The 20,132-nt window shown below is 42.2% G+C and overlaps 1 protein-coding gene across 7 annotated transcripts in view; it reads right to left on the bottom strand.

The window, feature by feature from the left end:
* Positions 1-8,028: 8,028 nt before the first annotated feature.
* LOC106574279 (double-stranded RNA-specific editase 1) overlaps positions 8,029-20,132 on the bottom strand; it is a 60,718-nt gene continuing 48,614 nt past the window's right edge. For 3 of the 7 annotated variants that reach the window (XM_045697588.1, XM_045697591.1, XM_045697592.1), the window contains 9 exons: positions 18,298-18,372; positions 15,289-18,051; positions 14,094-14,208; positions 13,623-13,791; positions 13,309-13,463; positions 13,047-13,215; positions 11,966-12,147; positions 10,456-10,634; positions 8,029-10,254 (listed from right to left, as the gene is read on the bottom strand). In XM_045697588.1, coding sequence (XP_045553544.1) covers positions 10,078-10,254; positions 10,456-10,634; positions 11,966-12,147; positions 13,047-13,215; positions 13,309-13,463; positions 13,623-13,791; positions 14,094-14,208; positions 15,289-16,062 — 1,920 coding nt within the window. In that variant the 5' untranslated portion in view covers positions 16,063-18,051; positions 18,298-18,372 and the 3' untranslated portion in view covers positions 8,029-10,077. The remainder of the gene's footprint in view (positions 10,255-10,455; positions 10,635-11,965; positions 12,148-13,046; positions 13,216-13,308; positions 13,464-13,622; positions 13,792-14,093; positions 14,209-15,288; positions 18,052-18,297; positions 18,373-20,132) is intronic. The other 4 variants (XM_014150072.2, XM_014150073.2, XM_045697589.1 and 1 more) reach the window with 3 other exon arrangements.

Below are 20,132 nucleotides of genomic sequence, written 5' to 3'. Positions count from 1 at the left end.
AGCAAACCACTCACTCACACAATGCCGTGCACATGGTCTGCGGTTGTGAGGTAGGTTGGACGTACTGCCAAATTCTCAAAAATGACATTGGAGGAGGCTTATGGTAGAGAAATTAACATTCAATTACAGTGCATTAGGAAAGTATTCAGACCCCTTCCCTTTTCCACATTTTGTTACGTTACAGCCTTATTCTAAAATAGATTAAATACATTTCTTCCCTCATCAATCTACACACAATACCCCATAAGGACAAAGCTAAAACAGGTTTTTATAAATGTTAGCACATTTATAAAAAATGTAAAACTGAAATACCTTATTTACATAAGTATTCAGACCCTTTGCTATGAGACTCGAAATTGAGCTCAGGTGCATCCTGTTTCCATTGATTATCCTTGAGATGTTTCTACAACTTGTTTGGAGTCCACCTGTGGTGAATTCAATTCATTGGACATGATTTGGAAAGGCACACAACTGCCTATATGTACAGTGAGGGAAACAAGTATTTGATCACCTGCTGATTTTGTACGTTTGCCCACTGACAAAGAAATGATCAGTCTATAATTTTAATGGTAGGTTTATTTGAGCAGTGAGAGACAGAATAACAAAAAAAAATCCAGAAAAACGCATGTCAAAAATGTTATGAATTGATTTGCATTTTAATGAGGGAAATAAGTATTTGACCCTCTCTCAATCAGAAAGATTTCTGGCTCCCAGGTGTCTTTTATACAGGTAACGAGCTGAGATTAGGAGCACACTCTTAAAGGGAGTGCTCCTAATCTCAATTTGTTACCTGTCTAAAAGACACCTGTCCACAGAAGCAATCAATCCATCAGATTCCAAACTCTCCACCATGGCCAAGACCAAAGAGCTCTCCAAGGATGTCAGGGACAAGATTGTAGACCTACACAAGGCTGGAATGTGCTACAAGACCATCATCAAGCAGCTTGGTGAGAAGGTGACAACAGTTGGTGCGATTATTCGCAAATGGAAGAAACACAAAAAAACTGTCAATCTCCCTCGGCCTGGGGCTCCATGCAAGATCTCACCTCGTGGAGTTGCAATGATCATGAGAAAGGTAAGGAATCAGCCCAGAACTACACAGGAGGATCTTGTCAATGATCTCAAGGCAGCTGGGACCATAGTCACCAAGAAAACAATTGGTAACACACTACGCCGTGTAGGACTGAAATCCTGCAGCGCCCGCTGCTCAAGAAAGCACATATACATGCCCGTCTGAAGTTTGCCAATGAACATCTGAATGATTCAGAGGACAACTGGTGAAAGTGTTGTGGTCAGATGAAACCAAAATGGAGCTCTTTGGCATCAACTCAACTCGCCGTGTTTGGAGGAGGAGGAATGCTGCCTATGACCCCAAGAACACCATCCCCACCGTCAAAGATGGAGGTGGAAACATTATGCTTTGGGGGTGTTTTTCTGCTAAGGGGACAGGACAATTTCAACGTATCAAAGGGACGATGGACGGGGCCATATACCGTCAAATCTTGGGTGAGAACCTCCTTCCCTCAGCCAGGGCATTGAAAATGGGTCGTGGATGGGTATTCCAGCATGACAATGACCCAAAACACACAGCCAAGGCAACAAAGGAGTGGCTCAAGAAGAAGCACATTAAGGTCCTGGAGTGGCCTAGCCAGTCTCCCGACCTTAATCCCATAGAAAATATGTGGAGGGAGCTGAAGGTTTGAGTTGCCAAACGTCAGCCTCGAAACCTTAATGACTTGGAGAAGATCTGCAAAGAGGAGTGGGACAAAATCCCTCCTGAGATGTTTGCAAACCTGGTGGCCAACTACAAGAAACGTCTGACCTCTGTGATTGCCAACAAGGGTTTTGCCACCAAGTACTAAGTCATGTTTTGCAGAGGGGTCAAATACTTATTTCCCTCATTAAAATGCAAATCAATTTATAACATTTTTGGCATTTTTCTGGATTTTTGTTGTTGTTATTCTGTCTCTCACTGTTCAAATAAACGTACCATTAAAATTATAGACTGATCATTTCTTTGTCAGTGGGCAAACGTACAAAATCAGCAGGGGATCAAATACTTTTTTCTCTCACTGTAGTCCCACAGTTGACAATGCATGTCAGAGTAAAAACCAAGCAATGAGGTCAAAAGAATTGTCCGTAGAGCTCTGAAATAGGATTGTGTCAAGGCACAGATCTGGGGAAGGGTACCAAAACATGTCTGCAGCATTGAAGGTCCCCAAGAACACAGTGACCTAAATCATTCTTAAATGGAAGAAGTTTGGAACCACCAAGACTCTTCCTAGAGCTGGCCGCCCGGCCAAACTGAGCAATCAGGGGAGAAGGGCCTTGGTCAGGGAAGTGACCAAGAACCCGATGGTCACTCTGACAGAGCTCCAGAGTTCCTCTGTGGAGATGGGGGAACCTTCCAGAAGGACAACCATCTCTGCAGCACTCCACCAATCAAGCCTTTATGGGAGCGTGGCCAGACGGAAGCCAATCCTCAGTAAAAGGCACATAACAGCCCACTTGGAGTTTGCCAAAAGGCACCTAAAGGACTCTCAGACTATAAGAAAGAAGATTCTCTGGTCTGATGAAACAGAACAAAGTACAGAGAGATCCTTGATGAAAACCTGCTCCCAAATGTTCAGGACCTCAGACTGGGGCAAAGGTTCACCTTCCAACAGGACAACGACCCTTAGCACACAGCCAAGACAATGCAGGAGTGGCTTTGGGACAAGTCTCTGAATGTCCTTGAGTGGCCCAGCCAGAGCCTGGACTTGAACCCAATCAAACATCTTTGGAGAGACCTGAAAATAGCTGTGCACTGACGCTCCCATCCAACCTGACAGTGTTTGAGAGGATCTTCAGAGAAGAATTGGAGAAACTCCCCAAATACAGGTGTGCCAAGCTTGTAGCATCATACCCAAGAAGATTTGAGGCTGTAATCACTGCAAAAGGCGCTCCAACAAAGTACTGAGTAAAGGGTCTGAATACTTTGCTGAAATTTGCTAAAATTTCTAAAAACCTGTTTTAGATTTTGTCATTATGGGTTACTGTGTGTAGATTGATGAGGGGGGGAAAACTATTTCATCCATTTTAGAATAAGGCTGTAACCTAACAAAATGTGGAAAAAGTAAAATACTTTGCAAATGTACTATGTCTGGCAACAGCTTTGGTGGACATTCCTGCATTCAGCAGGCCAATTGCACACTTCCTCAAAACTTGAGACATTTGTGGCATGGTGTTGTGTGACAAAACTGCACATTTTAAAGTGGCATTTTATTGTCCCCAGCACAAGGTGCACCTGTGTAATGGTAGTGCTGTTTAATCAGCTTCTTGATATGCCACACCTGTCAGTTGAACGGATTATCTTGGCAAAGGAGAAGTGCTCACTTACAGGGATTCAAACAAAATTTGTGCACACAATTTGAGAGAAATAAGCTTTTTGTGCATATGGAACATTTCTGGGATCTTTTATTTCAGCTCAGGAAACATGGGACCAACACCTTACATGTTGCATTTATATTTTTGGTCAAACAAATGGTTTGATTCCATTCCATTCGCTCCTTTCCAGCCATTATTTTGAGCCGTCCTCCCCTCAGCAGCCTCCACTGACTACTAGGTATGAATTTTATCAATAATTTCATAGACTAAAACACAGTATGGACATTTGAAAATCACTCTGCCCTAAGATAATAATGTTAGTAAGAAAGAGACTAAAAGGATATCTGTCAACCTCTTACACACGAGCTGGTGCAAGCTGGTGGCATTTGATGTCTTTCTCCCGTCACTGGACAGCCACACTGGAGAAAGGGCAAGCCTGTAATTGTCTCAAGAAGGTCAAAATGCAAATCTTAGCCGCCACACTATCACCCATACAGTATACTCGTGAATAAACAGACGGTCTGTTTTTTAATTATTCTTTTGGCAGGCAAAAAAATATGAATATTGTACATTACCTGATGTCTCCCTTATTGGCCAATGTGGTGATGAAAAAAACAGTGGTCAGATACAGTAAACAACCACTTGAGACTATTGGATATAGCTGAACCATCTAAGAAATACCATATGTTATCCCTAGAGTATGTGTGAATGCTGTGAGGCTTTCAAATTCAGCTAGAGAATTTCTGTAGGCCTTATTCATTCTAGGCATCACCTGCCTCCCTGTGGAAGGTAGACTGGAGTTCATACAGGCAATAAGGAAAGGTCATCCCTTCCCTATACCATATGGAAATACATAGTGTTGGAATAGAACCATCCGAAGAGCCTCCATGGCTACTCACTGTCCCCACATACTGTACATCAAGTCCACCAAGCAGAATATTTTAATGGAAATTTAAGCCTTGAACTAGTGTGAATCCTGTTGACATAAGGCTGTGTTTACACAGGTAGCCCAATCCTGTTGACATAAGGCTGTGTTTACACAGGCAGCCCAATTCTGATATTGTTGGGATAGAACCGAGCTGATCTGATTGATCAAAAGACAAATTAGTGAAAACAAATCTGAATTAGATCCGAACTGGGCTGCCTGTGTAAACGCAGCCTTAGATTAATGATTCATGGTAGATGGGTGGTCCCTATAGAATGATACCTGTGAGCAAAGTGGATACTGGATATTGGATAACCACCATTACCACCAGCCATATAAATAAATGTCTTCAAATTTCGAGGAAAACAATGTTGTCTCAATAAATATTTACTTTGACACTTCTAAAAGTGTAAGATATTTTGCAAAGAACTAGTTAATTAACCTCATGTTGTTATCTGAAATGTAGTTAAATGCCACGTAATGTCGCCAAACAATTGCCTCCTGATTTCAAATGCCAAAAGCTGACATTCACATCACCTCATGCCACGGTCAGCTCTGCAACGTAGAATTTGGCATCCTTCTTTGTAAAAAAAAAACGTACTTGGGGATTGTATAATCTTTTTTTAAATGATGCAGGTTTTTTATTGTAGTTTATTGTTTCTACTGCAAGTCGCCTATCTTCAGTTTGTGTCAGTTAATTAATGTAAAGAGCTTTTAATGCTGTCCTTGTGTTTTAAATGAAACAGTTTGGTGGCATCTGTTTCATGTGGCCTGATGGTAGAAATGTGTTTCCTTCTGCAGCCTCAGCAGAAAGCATGGCATTGGCTTCTGTTCTGCGGTTCTTCCAAGTCTCAGGAGACTTATTCTACGAAATAAACAACTAAGCAACGTGTAATGTGCCATCTGATATCTATTCTAAGGCTATTTGCATGGCACACTGGTTCATTCTGTTGTAGCTTTCTCTTTTGCTGACCAATGACTAACGTACTGTATATAAGTCAGCATTGTATCACCACTATTTGCAGTTGAGAATGAGATGCTCCCAAAACTAACATTAGGCCAACACAGCAGTATGGTTATAGTGCGGGTGTTATACTGCTGATGAGGATGTCTTTCTGCTGTTAGGAATGCTGCTATAGGAACTGAATGTTGTTAGGAACTCAAGTTTAGTTTTTATTGTGCAGTGCATGGGGCTGGGGCTAAGAGGGGAGGATAAACACTGCTGATGTAGAGTTCTGTCTGTTTCCTTACCATCTGTTAAGGACTAGTGCTGGATGTACGTTGGGTCCACCGCTCCATTAGGTGGGTAATGGAGGTTGATCATCATCGTCAGGGCAAATGAGCTGTGATAAATGAAAAAGATGTTCAATAGGATGGACCACTACTGTATCCAAGTCAGGAGGTGGGAAATAAAGGGGGGGGGGGTGTTACAAAAGTATGCACAAGGTATAACAAAAATAAATTGAAGCTATATGAACGTAAGTTTATGTCCATGTTGTATTATCAATGTCATGCAATTTAATAGACACAATATTATTGGAAAGCCAAGAAAGTAGCTTCCATTTTGACCGTATTCTACAACCAAATAATACTGCATATTTACATTTGTTAACTGAAGAGTATTGTCTTTTACAATAATATAACTTGATGTATCGTTTTGGACTTTGGAGAATTGTCTCTACAATACTATGAACTGAAATAGACAGGAGAGGGCTACAACAAATCTCCCAGCAGTCACATCTGTCAAGGTCATGGACGGAGAACCGTTTTATTTTTCACCTTTTAGAGACTTAACTTCCTGAAACATAATTTGCAGATAAAACATGAAAGTGGGGAAAGCATGAAGAGCACTCTCCACTAATCCCACTTCCCCTTGACACATAGCCACTTCCCAGCATCATTCTTTCATTTGTCAATTTCATTCATTCATTAATTTCTTACAACTGTAATGGGCAAAAAAACAAACATATTTGCCACATTTCCATCTAACAAATCTTTTTTGTTGTTTTGTATTTGGTCAATTATTTTTAGAAAGGTGTCAACAATCGGAATTGGCATGGAACCTGATTATTGAGAAGGTCTCTCTCGCTCTATTTTCTGTTTGTTTTGCTCCCTGTTGAGGCAGAGAGGACAGGTAATCCACGCGGAGATTATCTGGCTCTCATGTAGCACAGGTGCAAGAGGCTGATATGACACAAAGTAACATCCCTGCACCACCTCATGTGGAGATAGTGTAAGGGATTGTCCAGATAACATTTAAAGTCTCCGTCCTGCGTTCCAGATTTCTATGAAATATTTACCTAAAATTAAAGGTAGACCCAATGAAATGACGTTGCCACAAGCAGAACTGGAGATATTGAGATGAGCGAGATGCAACACTTCGCTCTCACACAGTATCTGCGCTTGTGCACGGGTTCGCTTCACACTGCGTATAGCGTGGTAGCCACAGGACCAAAACAGCGGAGAAATTGAACCTCGCGCTTCAACGCTTTTAGTTGTTGCAGAAATTGACCCATTATGCAGTTTACTTTCTGCATCTATGTCATATCGCTGAGTCCACCTTCAATTAAAATATGAACGAAATAGATGATAATTAAGGATGTTAAAAAGCTGATTTTCTATGTGCCCCTGCTTGGCCTGAGTGGAAACAACAGAGTGGTTTGGGCAACAACAACAAAAAGCATACACTTGGATATAAAAAGTAGCTACCAAATCCATATGGGGCAGGGCTGCACACAGCCTAGCAGGGCTAACCCTTCCCCCCCAAATAGCTAGTATGGATGTTCAGGATTTGGAAATATGATGGAACTACTAGGTCACTTTACTATAACAGCAGTGATTATTTCACAAGCGTGAGTCGTTTCCGTCCATTGCTTTCATTATTCCTGTATTTTTGTTTGTGGTTTCTAGGCGCTACTGTAAATTAGCTAGCTAACTGCTGCTACATATATCAGTCAATCACAGCAAACTATGTTTCCCCATTGACATCCAACATTTAACTACAAACCACAGGATTTAAAATAGAAGGGGACGACGAGATGGTTGTTGTGTGGAGGATCTACTTTGGCTGGCTTTCTTGTTGGCTAGACAGCTAGCTAAGTTAGTCTCGATAGATAACGTTAGCATACTAGTTTACTGCTTCTAAACAGCCAGCAGGCCAACTCTTACAAACCACAACATTTGAAATAGAAGTGACTGGCGAGATAGTTGTATAGGCTTTGTCCTGTTTGCTAACACTCCTTCTCCCCACCAGAGAATTTGGGGGTAAAAAGGAAAGAGCTGCTGGACCAATCACAGACAGGCCTGTCCCGGCCAAGGAGGATGATATCATTCTCCAAGCAAATTTCAAGCATTTTTTGAGATGGGGTTTAACTGAGTGGGTTTTCTCAAATGTATTATTTGTCCACAACTACAAGTAAAGGACGAGTCAACATCATTATTTGGGTATGAGCAAACAGAATATAAGCTTTTAAATTTTGATTTTCACTGGACAGTTTAATGCAAACAGAGCAGCTGCCTAGCATTGTGTTAACACCATTGCTATTACACTATTTTCTATATAATCATCATAGTGCCACTTTTTACTTTTCATACATTTCTGTTACATGTTTTAAAAGTATTGTATTGTCAATATATATATATATATATTTAAAAAAAAAATAAAAATAAGAAATTACTTAATGCAGTGAACTTGGCAGCAAATAGTGTAGGAAATAAAGACAACTATATACAACATCTACCTATGTTACCGTTTATTATATTTCTCATTTATAGGTCTTTTCTCATTTTCTACATGTATGATTTTTGTTTATCTGGTTTGTTTTATTTGATTTTTTCCTCATGCTTTATAGCGAGAGCTCATGCATTAGGGTCCTTATTCTAGAGACTACAGTGGACTGGGCACATCAATCAAACGGTGCATGAACCACTACAGGACGGCAAAAGACCCGGTCAAAGTTCACAGTCAACGCTCAAAACTTGGTCAGAGAAAGCAAACATACGTAGAGCAGACCCCTCATAGCACCCAAAGGTTGGGAGGGAGTGATCAAAAGTTATTCACAATGGTTAACCAGCCATTCACTACTGATGCAGTTCAAGTGTTTTTTTTGTTGTTTTTTTTAAACATCACAAGTTGTGCTTGGTCCCCTTTCAAAAACTGCAATTGCCTTGATTGTTGTGGATTCTTACAACTCTATTCAAAATAAACAAATAAGAAAACATGCCAAGTGCGGATGAGAAGTGTGACAACACAGAAGGGGGGAAAATTACAAAATGGGCTTTTTCACGAGAGTTGTCTGATTCCAATGAGTATACTTAGATAAAGTACTGTACATGAACATTTCCGAGCCTGTTAGAAATACATTTTGGGTATATTTTCTTTTTTTGGTAACATGTTAATTGTTAAAAACGACACAGAACAGGTCAAAATGATCTACAGTTTCATACTTTTAAATTGCTACATTAAAACAAGGATCCATTTCAATTCATTTAAAATAAATAGTCCACAGAGATGACATTGAGCAGTATAAAACACAGCAATCAAAATGAAGTGACCAGAAACTTTGTTCAAACAAACATTACAGATTAAAGAAATAAAAAGCAAATAAAAATAATCTTTGGTGAGGTAAGGCTTATGATGACAGACAAATAAAATTAGCTCAAGTTACCTCAACAGTCATGGCTAAATATGAGCTAAAATAATTTCAGTCGTTTTTTTTGTCAAGCTCCCAACAAATGCTACATGATGATAGCAAAATGTTGTCTGTGTGTTCAAATAAAAAGCAGTACATAAAGTCCACTGCATCTGTCTGGCAACCACTAGAGTGTGAGCCATTCTGCAATTGCATAGCAAATAACCGCGCTGCAAGAATATCTTTCCATAAAAATGTACGTTTCAAAGGCCATATGCACTTTAGTATAATTTATGCCATTCACTGTAAAGGGAAAAAGGAATCAAATATTTTTCAGCAGTTAATTAGGCCTACTTCAGATAGACTTAGATAAAACATGTCATTATCAGAAAGCATTCTCAATCAAATTTTTGGAATCAAAAAACACACGTATCTATCACTATTCAAAAACAAACAAACATATCGTCCTCAGACAGTGCAATGCTTTACATCTCACAGCAGAAACGAAGAAAAGACTGCACATGAAAAGTGCAAGAGAGGACATCAGCCTTCAAGACAAGAGGAACGGGCACAACACTAATACTTAGGAAAAAGACAGCAAAATAGTTATTGTTATGACCACTACTGGGAGGTAAGCTTGAACGCTTTCTATATATTTGGCATAATCATACAGTGAGTGTAGACAAGGTTTGTCTGTAGATAGCCAACTGATTTCAGTTGATTTTTGCATGTATTGATTTATAAAATGTAATCAACAAAATCCGTTTAAAAAATCCCAGGTTTCCAGTTGTACAGCTGTCATATGTCACGTGTTAGGTTACTAGTGTAAGTGGAATAAACAACATTAAACTAACAAAACATCAATAACAATCATTCTGTTGACGCCAACAATAATGAAAACAAGGCTTTACAGTGAGTCATTGAGGAAAAACAACAAGACAAAATTCAACCAAATTCAATGTCTCAACGGTGAAAAGTGGAGTGATCGGGAGAGGGAACAAGGGGTTGGGTGAGCGTCATCCACACACGGAACAAATAAAGTCGAAACAGCTGGTAGGAGTAGTATCTTCATCTGAGCCTCCTCTTCCTCCCGTGACAACAACCATACACATTTTAGAACAACACAGCCATTCTATTTCTACGAAAACAATCCACTCAGGACTGGAGTGAGAACTGGTCCTGTTCGATAGGCTTCTTGACCCAGGCTCCCAGTCCTGCCTTGTGGAACTCCTTGGTCAGAGTCTGCTTGGCAGCATGGTACTCCATCGCTGCCTGTTTGGCGTCATGGTACAAGCTGGGTTTGGCACCTTTGATTCTCAGAGTCTGTGAAAGCTAAAAAGGCAGGAAGGGAGAGGTTTTAATTGGACAAGAACAAAAAACACAGTAAGAAATGATTCAACAATCAAGTGAACAAACAGAATGTTAAACCTTTTAAATGGAGTTCTTGGAACATAATACGTCTCAACTACCCAGCCACGCACAGCTACAGCTACCTGAGAGTATATAAGGTGTTGTGCGGGTTAAGTAGCCTACCTTGCAGTATAGGCGCACCCAGCGGCTGTAGAGGGCGTGCTTGCAGAGCCTCGAGGGCCGTCCCAAGTCGTCCTTGCCTGTCATGGCGTTGATAACCTCTAACCCCTGGTCTCCCACAGCCCAGTTCACACTGAAGTTAGGAGCTTTACCCGGTTGCCGTGCTTCTGCGTTGCTTATTCCTGCAGAGAAGAGAAAGTGACATAAAAAGATTCCTTTGTGAGATATATAGTACCAGTCAAAAGTTTGGACACACCTCCTCATTCAAGGGTTATTCTTAATTTTTTACTATTTTATACATTGTAGAATAATAGTGAAGACATCAAAACTATGAAATAACACATGGAATCATGTAGTAATTTTATATTTGAGATTCTTCAAAGTAGCCACCCTGTGCCTTGATGACAGCTTTGCACACTTGGCATTCTCTCAACCAGCTTCTTGAGGTAGTCACCTGGAATGCATTTCAATTAACAGGTGTGCCTTGTTAAAAGTTATTTTGTGGAATTTGTTTCCTTCTTAATGTCTTTGAACCAATCAGTTGTGCTGTAACAAGGTAGGGGTGGTATACAGAAGATAGCCCTATTTGGTAAAAGATCAAGTCAATATTATGGCAAGAACAGCTCAAATAAGCAAAGAGAAACGACAGTCCATCATTACTTTAAGACACGAAGGTCAGTCAATGTGGAAAATTTCAGTGCAGTCGCAAAAACACTCAAGCGCTATGATGAAACTGGTTCTCATGAGGACCGCCACAGGAAAGGAAGACCCAGAGTTACAGTACCTCTGCTGCAGAGGATAAGTTCATTAGAGTTACCAGCCTCAGAAATGGCAGCGCAAATAAATGCTTCACAGAGTTCAAGTAACAGACACATCTCAACATCAACTGTTCAGAGGAGACTGCATGAATCAGGCCTTCATAGTCGAATTGCTGCAAAGAAACCACTACTAAAGGACACCAATAATAAGAAGAGACTTGCTTGGGCCAAGAAACACGAGCAATGGAAATGTTTTAGATTTTTGGTTCCAACCACCATTTCTAGGTGAACGGATGATCTCTGCATGTGTACAGTAGTTCCCACCGTGAACCATGGAGGAGGGGGTGTGATGGTGTGGGGGTGCTTTGCTGGTGACATTGTTAGTGATTTATTTAGAATTCAAGGCACACTTAACCAGCATGGCTACCACAGCATTCTGCAGCGATACACCATCCTATCTGGTTAGCGCTTAGTGGGACTATCATTTGTTTTTCAACAGGACAATGACCAACACACCTCCAGGCAGTGTAAGGGCTATATGAATCCATATGTGTTCTTTCATAGGTTTGATGTCTTCACTATTATTCTACAATGTAGAAAATAGAACAAATAAAGAAAAACAATTGAATGAGTAGGTGTGTCCAAACTTTTGACTGGTACTGTATGTTTTTCAGGACAATCCAGGGGCTGCTGTCTGACATAAACAAAGTGGGAGCAGGATGTAGGACGAGTAGGACGACAGCCAGACCCCTTACCGCTCAGAAGTGGCCGGTTGAGGTTGAACGTCTGAGGCAGGTCCTCAATGTCAGCGATTCTCTGGTACATGGCTCTGGAGAGGTGGTCTGCGTGGTACAAGCTGCCCAGGATAATGCTGGAGAAGTAGATGGGCTCTGTGAAGTAACACATCAGAGAGCCCTGGATCCCAACTACGTTCCACCTGAGAGAAGGGCGGCAGTGAGAGGTGGTGTTCATAGGGAGGCACTGCTTTTTGAGTCACATGACCTTTTGAGTCTCACCACCACAAAGCACAGACGTTCCTGAGCGCAAGATACGAATAAGACCCAAGTCTAAGTTCAAAAACTCTCGACATTTCGGATTTTAACCTGAACATTTTGATCAATCTGAACGCGGAGGTTGAATTTGAAAATGTCTACTTGTACCCGGTTTTTGTCCACCTGATAATGCAACCCGGGTTGAAGAAAATAATATGTAATAGCCTCTCTGTTGGACATTTCCTATTTTTCGAACATTAAGCTCCACTTTTAGTGATGAAGGGTGTTTATTGCCTGGAGTCAGATGCTATTCAGATGATTCTGATTAGTGCATTCCTCAGGCTAGCTACCCTTTCTCAAGTCCCAATCACTTGTGTATCACTCTGCCAACAGAGCAGTGCTACAGGTGTGATTATGCTGGAGCCGTGATTAGCCCTTTGATTAATCTCCACGGAAATGGCATCCCTGCTGGGAGTGCCCTAGCAACTGTAACAGCTCGTCAAACTGCAGGTGTGTAATCATGAACAATATTGTTGATTACACACTTTAGATCTCAGTAAAGTTTGTTAGATTGTTCATTCGGGGCTTGTTCTCTGGGCTTTTTCTGTTCATGTGATTTGCTCAAGCAAAAGCCTTTGCGGCTATCTCTGACTTGTGAAAAGTCGGACAAAGTTCACAATAATGGCATAAATGGTAGATTTACATTGTTGGTGTTTTTAATGAATATCACATGTACATTTTCATTTCATGAAAACGACTAGACAACTTCTGTATGGTCACAGTTTGACTGGTTGTTGAACTGTAGACATAGCAAAAAGGAGTGGTGTCAAAGAGAGATACAGACCTGGCGATCTTGTCACTGCAGGACATGGTGAGCAGCCTCTCTCCCTGCAGTACACCGTCCCAGGTCTGGATGGTGTTACTGACTTTCACAGGGATGGTCCCCTCCCCAGACTCTATCTTGGTCCTCAGCTGACCACGAGCTTTCCTGTTAGGGTGCCTGTCTCCCTGATCTGTGGACGAAATGAAAAGGAAATAAGCCTTAAAAGAAGAAGCAGCATTTTTAAAATGAAGAAGAAGAAGAGCCACCTAGGGAGAAGTCTCACCCTCAAAGGCAGCCTCGTGGGGTGAGAAAATGCGTGCGTCTCCGCAGGGCGACGTGCTGATGTACAGGTGGAACTGCACGTTGTCCTTTAGACGGAAGCCCTGCTTGTTCTCACACCTTGTGAATATCGACTTCTGCTGCTCCTCTCTGTTGTTACTATGGCAGACGGACAGACGGACAGACAAACGCGTGGTAAGAAAAGGGTAACCGTTTCTCTACATTGGCATTTGTTTCTTCCAGTAAAATGTCTTTTTTTTTTGTCTTGTTGACCAGTCAGTTTCTACTAACCCAGTCTCCGTGGTTACAGTGACTTACCTGAGGAAGTGTTCGAGCTGTGCGTACAGGTACCTAAGGAGGGAACGACGAGCAATGATCTCAGCATGGCAGTCATTCAAAGCCAGACCGCGGTCGCTCATGTACTCGCCGTTAATACACTTGGTCCCCGTGGAAACACAGATCACTTGTGCCTCCTTGACATCGGTGCCTGTGTGGGATGTGTGGATTGTGAGACAAAAATGGTTTAAAATGGTATATAAACGACATAGTCTAATCAATACAGTATATCATTTGTTCCTCTTGTTTCATGATGCAGTGATAAAATCAACTAGGAAATGTGAATTGATACCTAATCTACAATGTAAATTACGCAAACATCTTTTGTGATTAGTCTCTAATGAAACCCCCCGTTGTGATCCATGCAGCACCAGCGGGGCTCTCTCGATTTGACAGAGAGTCAGAGATTAACAATCAGGTTGAAGTAAAAAAATTAAGTTATTCTAACAGTACCTGTTGTCATGACAATGCCTGCTAGGACTTTCCGTCGTGCGTGAGGGGATGTGAAGTTATCCGTCAGCTCACTGAACTTGTCAACTACCAGACCGGACACAGCATCAGCTAGAACCTGAAACAACCACCGAGCAGAGCATGAGATACCGAGGTTCTGCATCATAACATCAGAAGAAAAACCGAGGCCTTAAAACCAGAGACTAAACCCAGACAGAATAGAACGTTCCTGGGGAAGTTTAAACGTTACGACGATCACCTTCTGGCTTATCATATAGCTCTGATGAAACATCTATGATCAATTGAAAATCTAACCAAAACCTCCACATGAATGTGTACATTAGAAATCACAGAGGCAATGACAATCCAGGGTACCCCTAAGAGACACTGCTTTCTCAAACTGAAGCTCAGGTAGCAGAACAGAAGACAGGCTAGTGCAGTATAATAGATTAGAGGTGCCTACTTCTTCAGGGATCAGACATGCCAACTGCAGATAAAAGGGTTTAGATAGGGATGAGTGACAGACAAGACACCAGGGAGCTTAAACGCTGCAACGCAAATCATCCATCCGCTTCATTGACTGATCTGCTCTAAAACAGGCCAACGGAGCAGGCAGCTTGTCTAATCAATAGGTATGTTTGAATAGCATTCAGGAGCTGATGTTAATTAAGATTACAGTTAATTTACCTTGCCTCGTCAGTCGTTATCTCAGGCAGGAGGGATTAGGGGTACGGGATTAAGTGACGTGTAAATAGATTTGAGTGTACACAATGCAGCGTGGAACATTCAAGGATGTAATGCACCACTGTCTCTCAAAGCCTCGTCTCCTTTTCAATTAAGCCCTGTCAGAGGCTTATAATGAGCTGGTTAAACCATTAAGTCAATTAAACTGAGAATAGTTCATAGGAAGTGAACACTGAATACTTCCTGCGATGCAGGATGAACCAAACTGACATATCTTGACAACTGCTCTCTTATTTTATGGGGTTAAACCACCCAGATAGAGTTTACTACTACAATTGTTCTACTGCTCCACAAGATTTTTGATGGGGAGAGGGAGTTTGTCCTGCATTATGAGTTTACTATGTGCTATTCTATGCCATACATTCAAAGTAAAGCTTTTCAAATAACCATATGAAACAAGCATGGCATCCAACAGTCTCCTAGTGAACATGGTGTCAGCAGTAGTAGTTCTTACCTGTGGCAGGTGCAGTTGCAGGCCCTCTCTGGGTATGGGCTGTCTGGACGGTGTCTGGTCCAGTTGCATGTTAAAGAGGGCAGAGAGAGCAGCCTGCGCCGCCCGGGCCTTGGCCAGCTTCTTATTGCGCCCTGAGCCTTGGAACGTCTGTGTGTCCACCACCACGGACATGGCAAAGTTCTTGGCGTGGCTCTCTCCACTCTCTGACACAAAGTCGTACTTTAGCCCGGGTCGTAGTTCGTTGAGGATCATGACAGGGTTCTTGGCAATAGCGGGGGAGACAAAGGCTGGGACGGAGGGGGTGGGTGGTAGGCCTAACGAGGACTGACTCAGGCCGGTAGTACCTGAGTTCGCTAGCAGGGGGTACTCTACTAGTCCCAGGGAGCTGAAGGAGCCATTGGTACCGTTAGAGCCCAGGTAGAAAGACTCCTCCGGAGGGGCCTGGGTCTCAAACCCATTAAACAACATGTCCGGGAAGTCAGCCTGGTCGGAGGTAAAGTCTGTGTTGACCGTTAGCGTCCGACCCATTGCCATGTGCGCCTCGGAGGCGTTGGGGAACTGAACGAACGACCGCAGAGCCTTCTCAGCCGAGTTGAGCTTAGCCTTCTTCTTGGTGGGGCCGGAGCCCTCGAACAGCTGCCCATTGACCTCGACAGTCATGACGAACACGGGCGCGTGGACCGGACCGGTCTGAGACAGCAGCTTGTACTGCAGTCCAGGCTTGATCTCATTCAGCTGCATCAGGGCATTTTTGGGCAGAATGGGCCCGGGCATTTTCTTACGCTTCTTGGGCCTGTACTTGTTATTGTGATGCCCGTTATTACCCTCTTCTAAGGGACGCTTCCTGCCCCCTCCACAACCTGCAGTGCCCCCATTAGGGAGGTGAGCTGCCCCCTCACCCCCCAACCCCTCCTTGGAGGAGGAGACCACGTTGTCCAGGTTGCGGTTTTCCTTAACGTCGGTGCTGCTGGAACCTGCGGTGCCCAGAATGAGTAACTTACAACGCCTTCGTTGCAGGATCTTGTAAATGTAAAATTTATAGCTTCCTTTATCTCTCTTTGTAACTGGACAAGTGATGTGTGTTCCTTTGTATGTTAGATTTTCAAAGAGTCATAAGTAGTCATTACAGAAAACAGTGTATGTTAAATACACAATAATATTAGTATCAACATTAGCCTTCAATACAATCAAAGGGGGGCCTGAAAAAAACTTGATGAAAGGACAGATTTCTGAGGAAAATCGTCATTGTTTATTTCTGTATTTTTCAGAATAAGCACTACCAAAGACATAGTCAGTGTAAATATAAAAGTAACCCCACCAAAATGTCTAAACATTTCAGTGTGATTCTATTCATCTGCGTTATTGAAGAACAGGCTCAAAACTTCTAGAAATGTCCTGTGAAGGACTGCATGACCAATTAAACTGTAAGGCTTGTATTAATCATGGTATCAATAAATTAGGTGTAGCTGTGGTTGAGGGAACACATATCGCCACGTCCTGATTATAAAGCTGATGGAACTTGGTGTAAATTTTCATTTATAACATCCTCCAGCAAAAGCTCGATAGGTTACTCCTTTCGGCGCTCAGGGATTAAATACATCCTTGTACAAAATGCAGGAGGAGAGAAGAAGGTAGCGACCACGGTGCTTGGAAAGAAGAGGGACAAAATAAGGATATCGCCACCTCCCAAAACGGACGTGCAAAGAGACAAACAAAGTGTTTTCTGGGATTTTCATGCACCACTGCAGTCAAAAATGTATTCAAATAATAATTTTATTTTCATTTTACTTAGCTCTGGACCAAGCTGTATATCATAATTTTCTAAAACAAAGTTTACAAAGTATATATATCATATTATTTTTAATGACTAGGCTGGTGGTTGTGGTAAAGTAAATAACAAGCATGCAAGAGAAAATATAAACAGTGTAAAAAACACAATGCGGCTAACGCCCTGCACAACAAGAGGGGAGTAGTGATTACAACCCTGTTGGGAAAGAGATTTTTTTAACAGAGCATTGTGATTGACCACGCCACGACAACACTGTCCGTCGCCAACCATGCTCAGTTCTGACCCAGACACACATACACACAAACACATCCACCAGAAAGCCCTCGAGTAACCTTGGCAACGTCTGCCCGTCGGCCTGCCAACAACCCTCCCTGCAGCGAGGACGTCCCTGACCAACACAGTAATCCAAGCGAGCTCCCGTCTGGGTTGGGCTTGGTGTAATAGGGAAGCGGGAGGATTAGGGTTGTCCTAACACATAACATGTCCTAACATCATAACTGTCAAGTGTGTAATGGGATCTGCATGATGTTCCTGGCGGAAAAAGCACTGCCAGCCAAAGCACTGAATTCAACATCTGCTCCATACTGTGGGCATAGACACATACAGCCCCTCTCCCTCTATGTACCTTACAACATGAAAAAGCCTCATTGGGCTTGGAAAAAAAATGTTTTGTTGCCAAACCCTGTATTTTGACTATAGAAAGAGCACCCTTTCCTCAATAACCCTCCCAGGCTTGTTGCAGGCAGTTTAAGGCTGAACTATAACTGCTCTCAGAACTTAGAGGAGGTATTCCGTGGGGCTTTAGAAGCTTTGAGAAGAGGACCAGGGGGTCAAGCTTAGAATCTGTCTCTTAAAATGGTCTGAAATAACGCAGGAGATATCCCCTCATCTCCCCCTGAATGGGAGATTTAAACTCTGATCCTACCCTCCTGAGCCAGGAAACCCAGTCTGATGACACGTTCTCAAGGTCAATCCTACAAAAACAAAATCAGGAAGAGGAGATTTAATACATCTATAGGCCTACAATTCTCCTCCCTGGATTCCTTCCAATAATATGGTGTTATTGGTAACAGTATCCAACTTGAAAACATATAACCGAGTAAATAGTTTTGCACAACTAGGGATATTTTACTATTAGTATGTGTAAGCACTTCACAAGCAAATCAACATGACTGCAAGTAGAGGGACCAGTGTGGTGAAATGGGGGGGGGGCAACTCACTCATGCTCTCTTCTTCATCTCCCTCCATGGTGAAGAACCTTGGCTGGTTACGGGGCTGCTTCACACCAGCTCGACCTGTAAGACAGACAGACAGACAGAGACACACACACACACACACACACACACACACACACACACACACACACACACACACACACACACACACACACACACACACACACACACACACACACACACACACACACACACACACACACACACACACACACACACACACACACACATCAGAAAGGAATCAAGAGATATCCTGCTATACAGCGCATTCGAAAGTATTCAGACCAATTGACTTTTTGTTCCACATTTTGTTACGTTCCGGACTTATTCTAAAATTGATTGATTCCCCCCCTCTCATCAATCTACACAAAATACCCCATAATGACATAGCAAAAACAGGTTTAGATTTCCGTCTGGCCACTCTACCATAAAAGCCTGATTGGTGGAGTGCTGCAGAGATGGTTGTCCTTCTGGAAGGTTCCCCCATCTCCACAGAGGAACTCTGGAGCTCTGTCAGACTGACCACCGGGTTCTTGGTCACCTCCCTGTCCAAGGCCCTTCTCCCCCGATTGCTGTGTGGCCAGGCGGCCAGCTCTAGGAAGAGTCTTGGTGGTTCCAAACTTCTTCCATTTAAGAATGACGGAGCCACTGTCTTCTTGGGGACCACCAATGCTACAGAAATATTTTGGTATCCTTCCCCAGGTCTGTGCCTCGACACAATCCTATCTCGGAGCTCTACGGACAATTCCTTCGACCTCATGGCTTGGTTTTTGCTCAGACATGCATTGTCAACCGTGGGACCTTATATAGACAGGTGTATGCCTTTCCAAATCATGTCCAATCAATTGAATTTACCACAGGTGGATTCCAATCAAGTTGTAGAAACAGCTCAAGGATGATCAATGGAAACAGGATGCACCTGAGGTCAATTTCAAGTCTCATAGCAAAGTGTCATTATACTTATGTAAATAAGGTATTTCTGTTTTTATTTTCACTTTGTCATTATTTGGTATTGTGTGTAGATTGATGAGTGAAAACATGTATTTAATCCATAAGGCTGCAACATAACAAAATTTGAAAAAAGTCAAGGGGTCTGAATACTTTTCAAATGCACTGTTAATAGAATTTATTGTACATTTTGTTATGTACATTTTACTGCTTGCTTTTGGAAAAGATATCATGTCTCACAGTTAAATTAAAAAACACAAAATGTTACTAGAGGAAATGTACTCTTCCTTTAAGGTTAATCTTAGAGTATATATTATACATACATTACCAGTTAAAAGGGTTTTTCTTTATTTTTACTATTTTCTACATTGTAGAATAATAGTGAAGACATCAAAACTATGAAATAACACATATGGAATCATGTAGTAACCAAAAAAGTGTTAAACATATTTTAGATTTTAGATTCTTCAACAAAGTAGCCACCCTGTGCCTTGATGACAGCTTTGCACACTCTTGGCATTCTCTCAACCAGCTTCAAGAGGAACGCTTTTCCAGCAGTCTTGAAGTTATTCCCAGATATGCTGAGCACTTGTTGGCTGCTTTTCCTTCACTCTGCGGTCCAACTCATCCCAAACCATCTCAATTGGGTTGAGGTTGGGGGATAGTGGAGGCCAGGTCATTTGATGCAGCACTCCATAACTCTCCTTGGTTAAATAGCCCTTACACAGCCTGCAGGTGTGTTTTGGGTCATTGTCCTGTTGAAAAACAAATGATAGTCCCATTAAGCGCAAACCAGATGGGATGGCGTATCGCTGCAGAATGCTGTGGTAGCCATGCTGGTTAAGTGTGCCTTGAATTCTAAATAAATCACT

This window comes from Salmo salar, chromosome ssa16, assembly GCF_905237065.1.
Source record: "Salmo salar chromosome ssa16, Ssal_v3.1, whole genome shotgun sequence".
Taxonomy (NCBI): Eukaryota; Metazoa; Chordata; class Actinopteri; order Salmoniformes; family Salmonidae; genus Salmo; species Salmo salar.
This window is presented reverse-complemented; position numbering and strand designations above follow the sequence as displayed.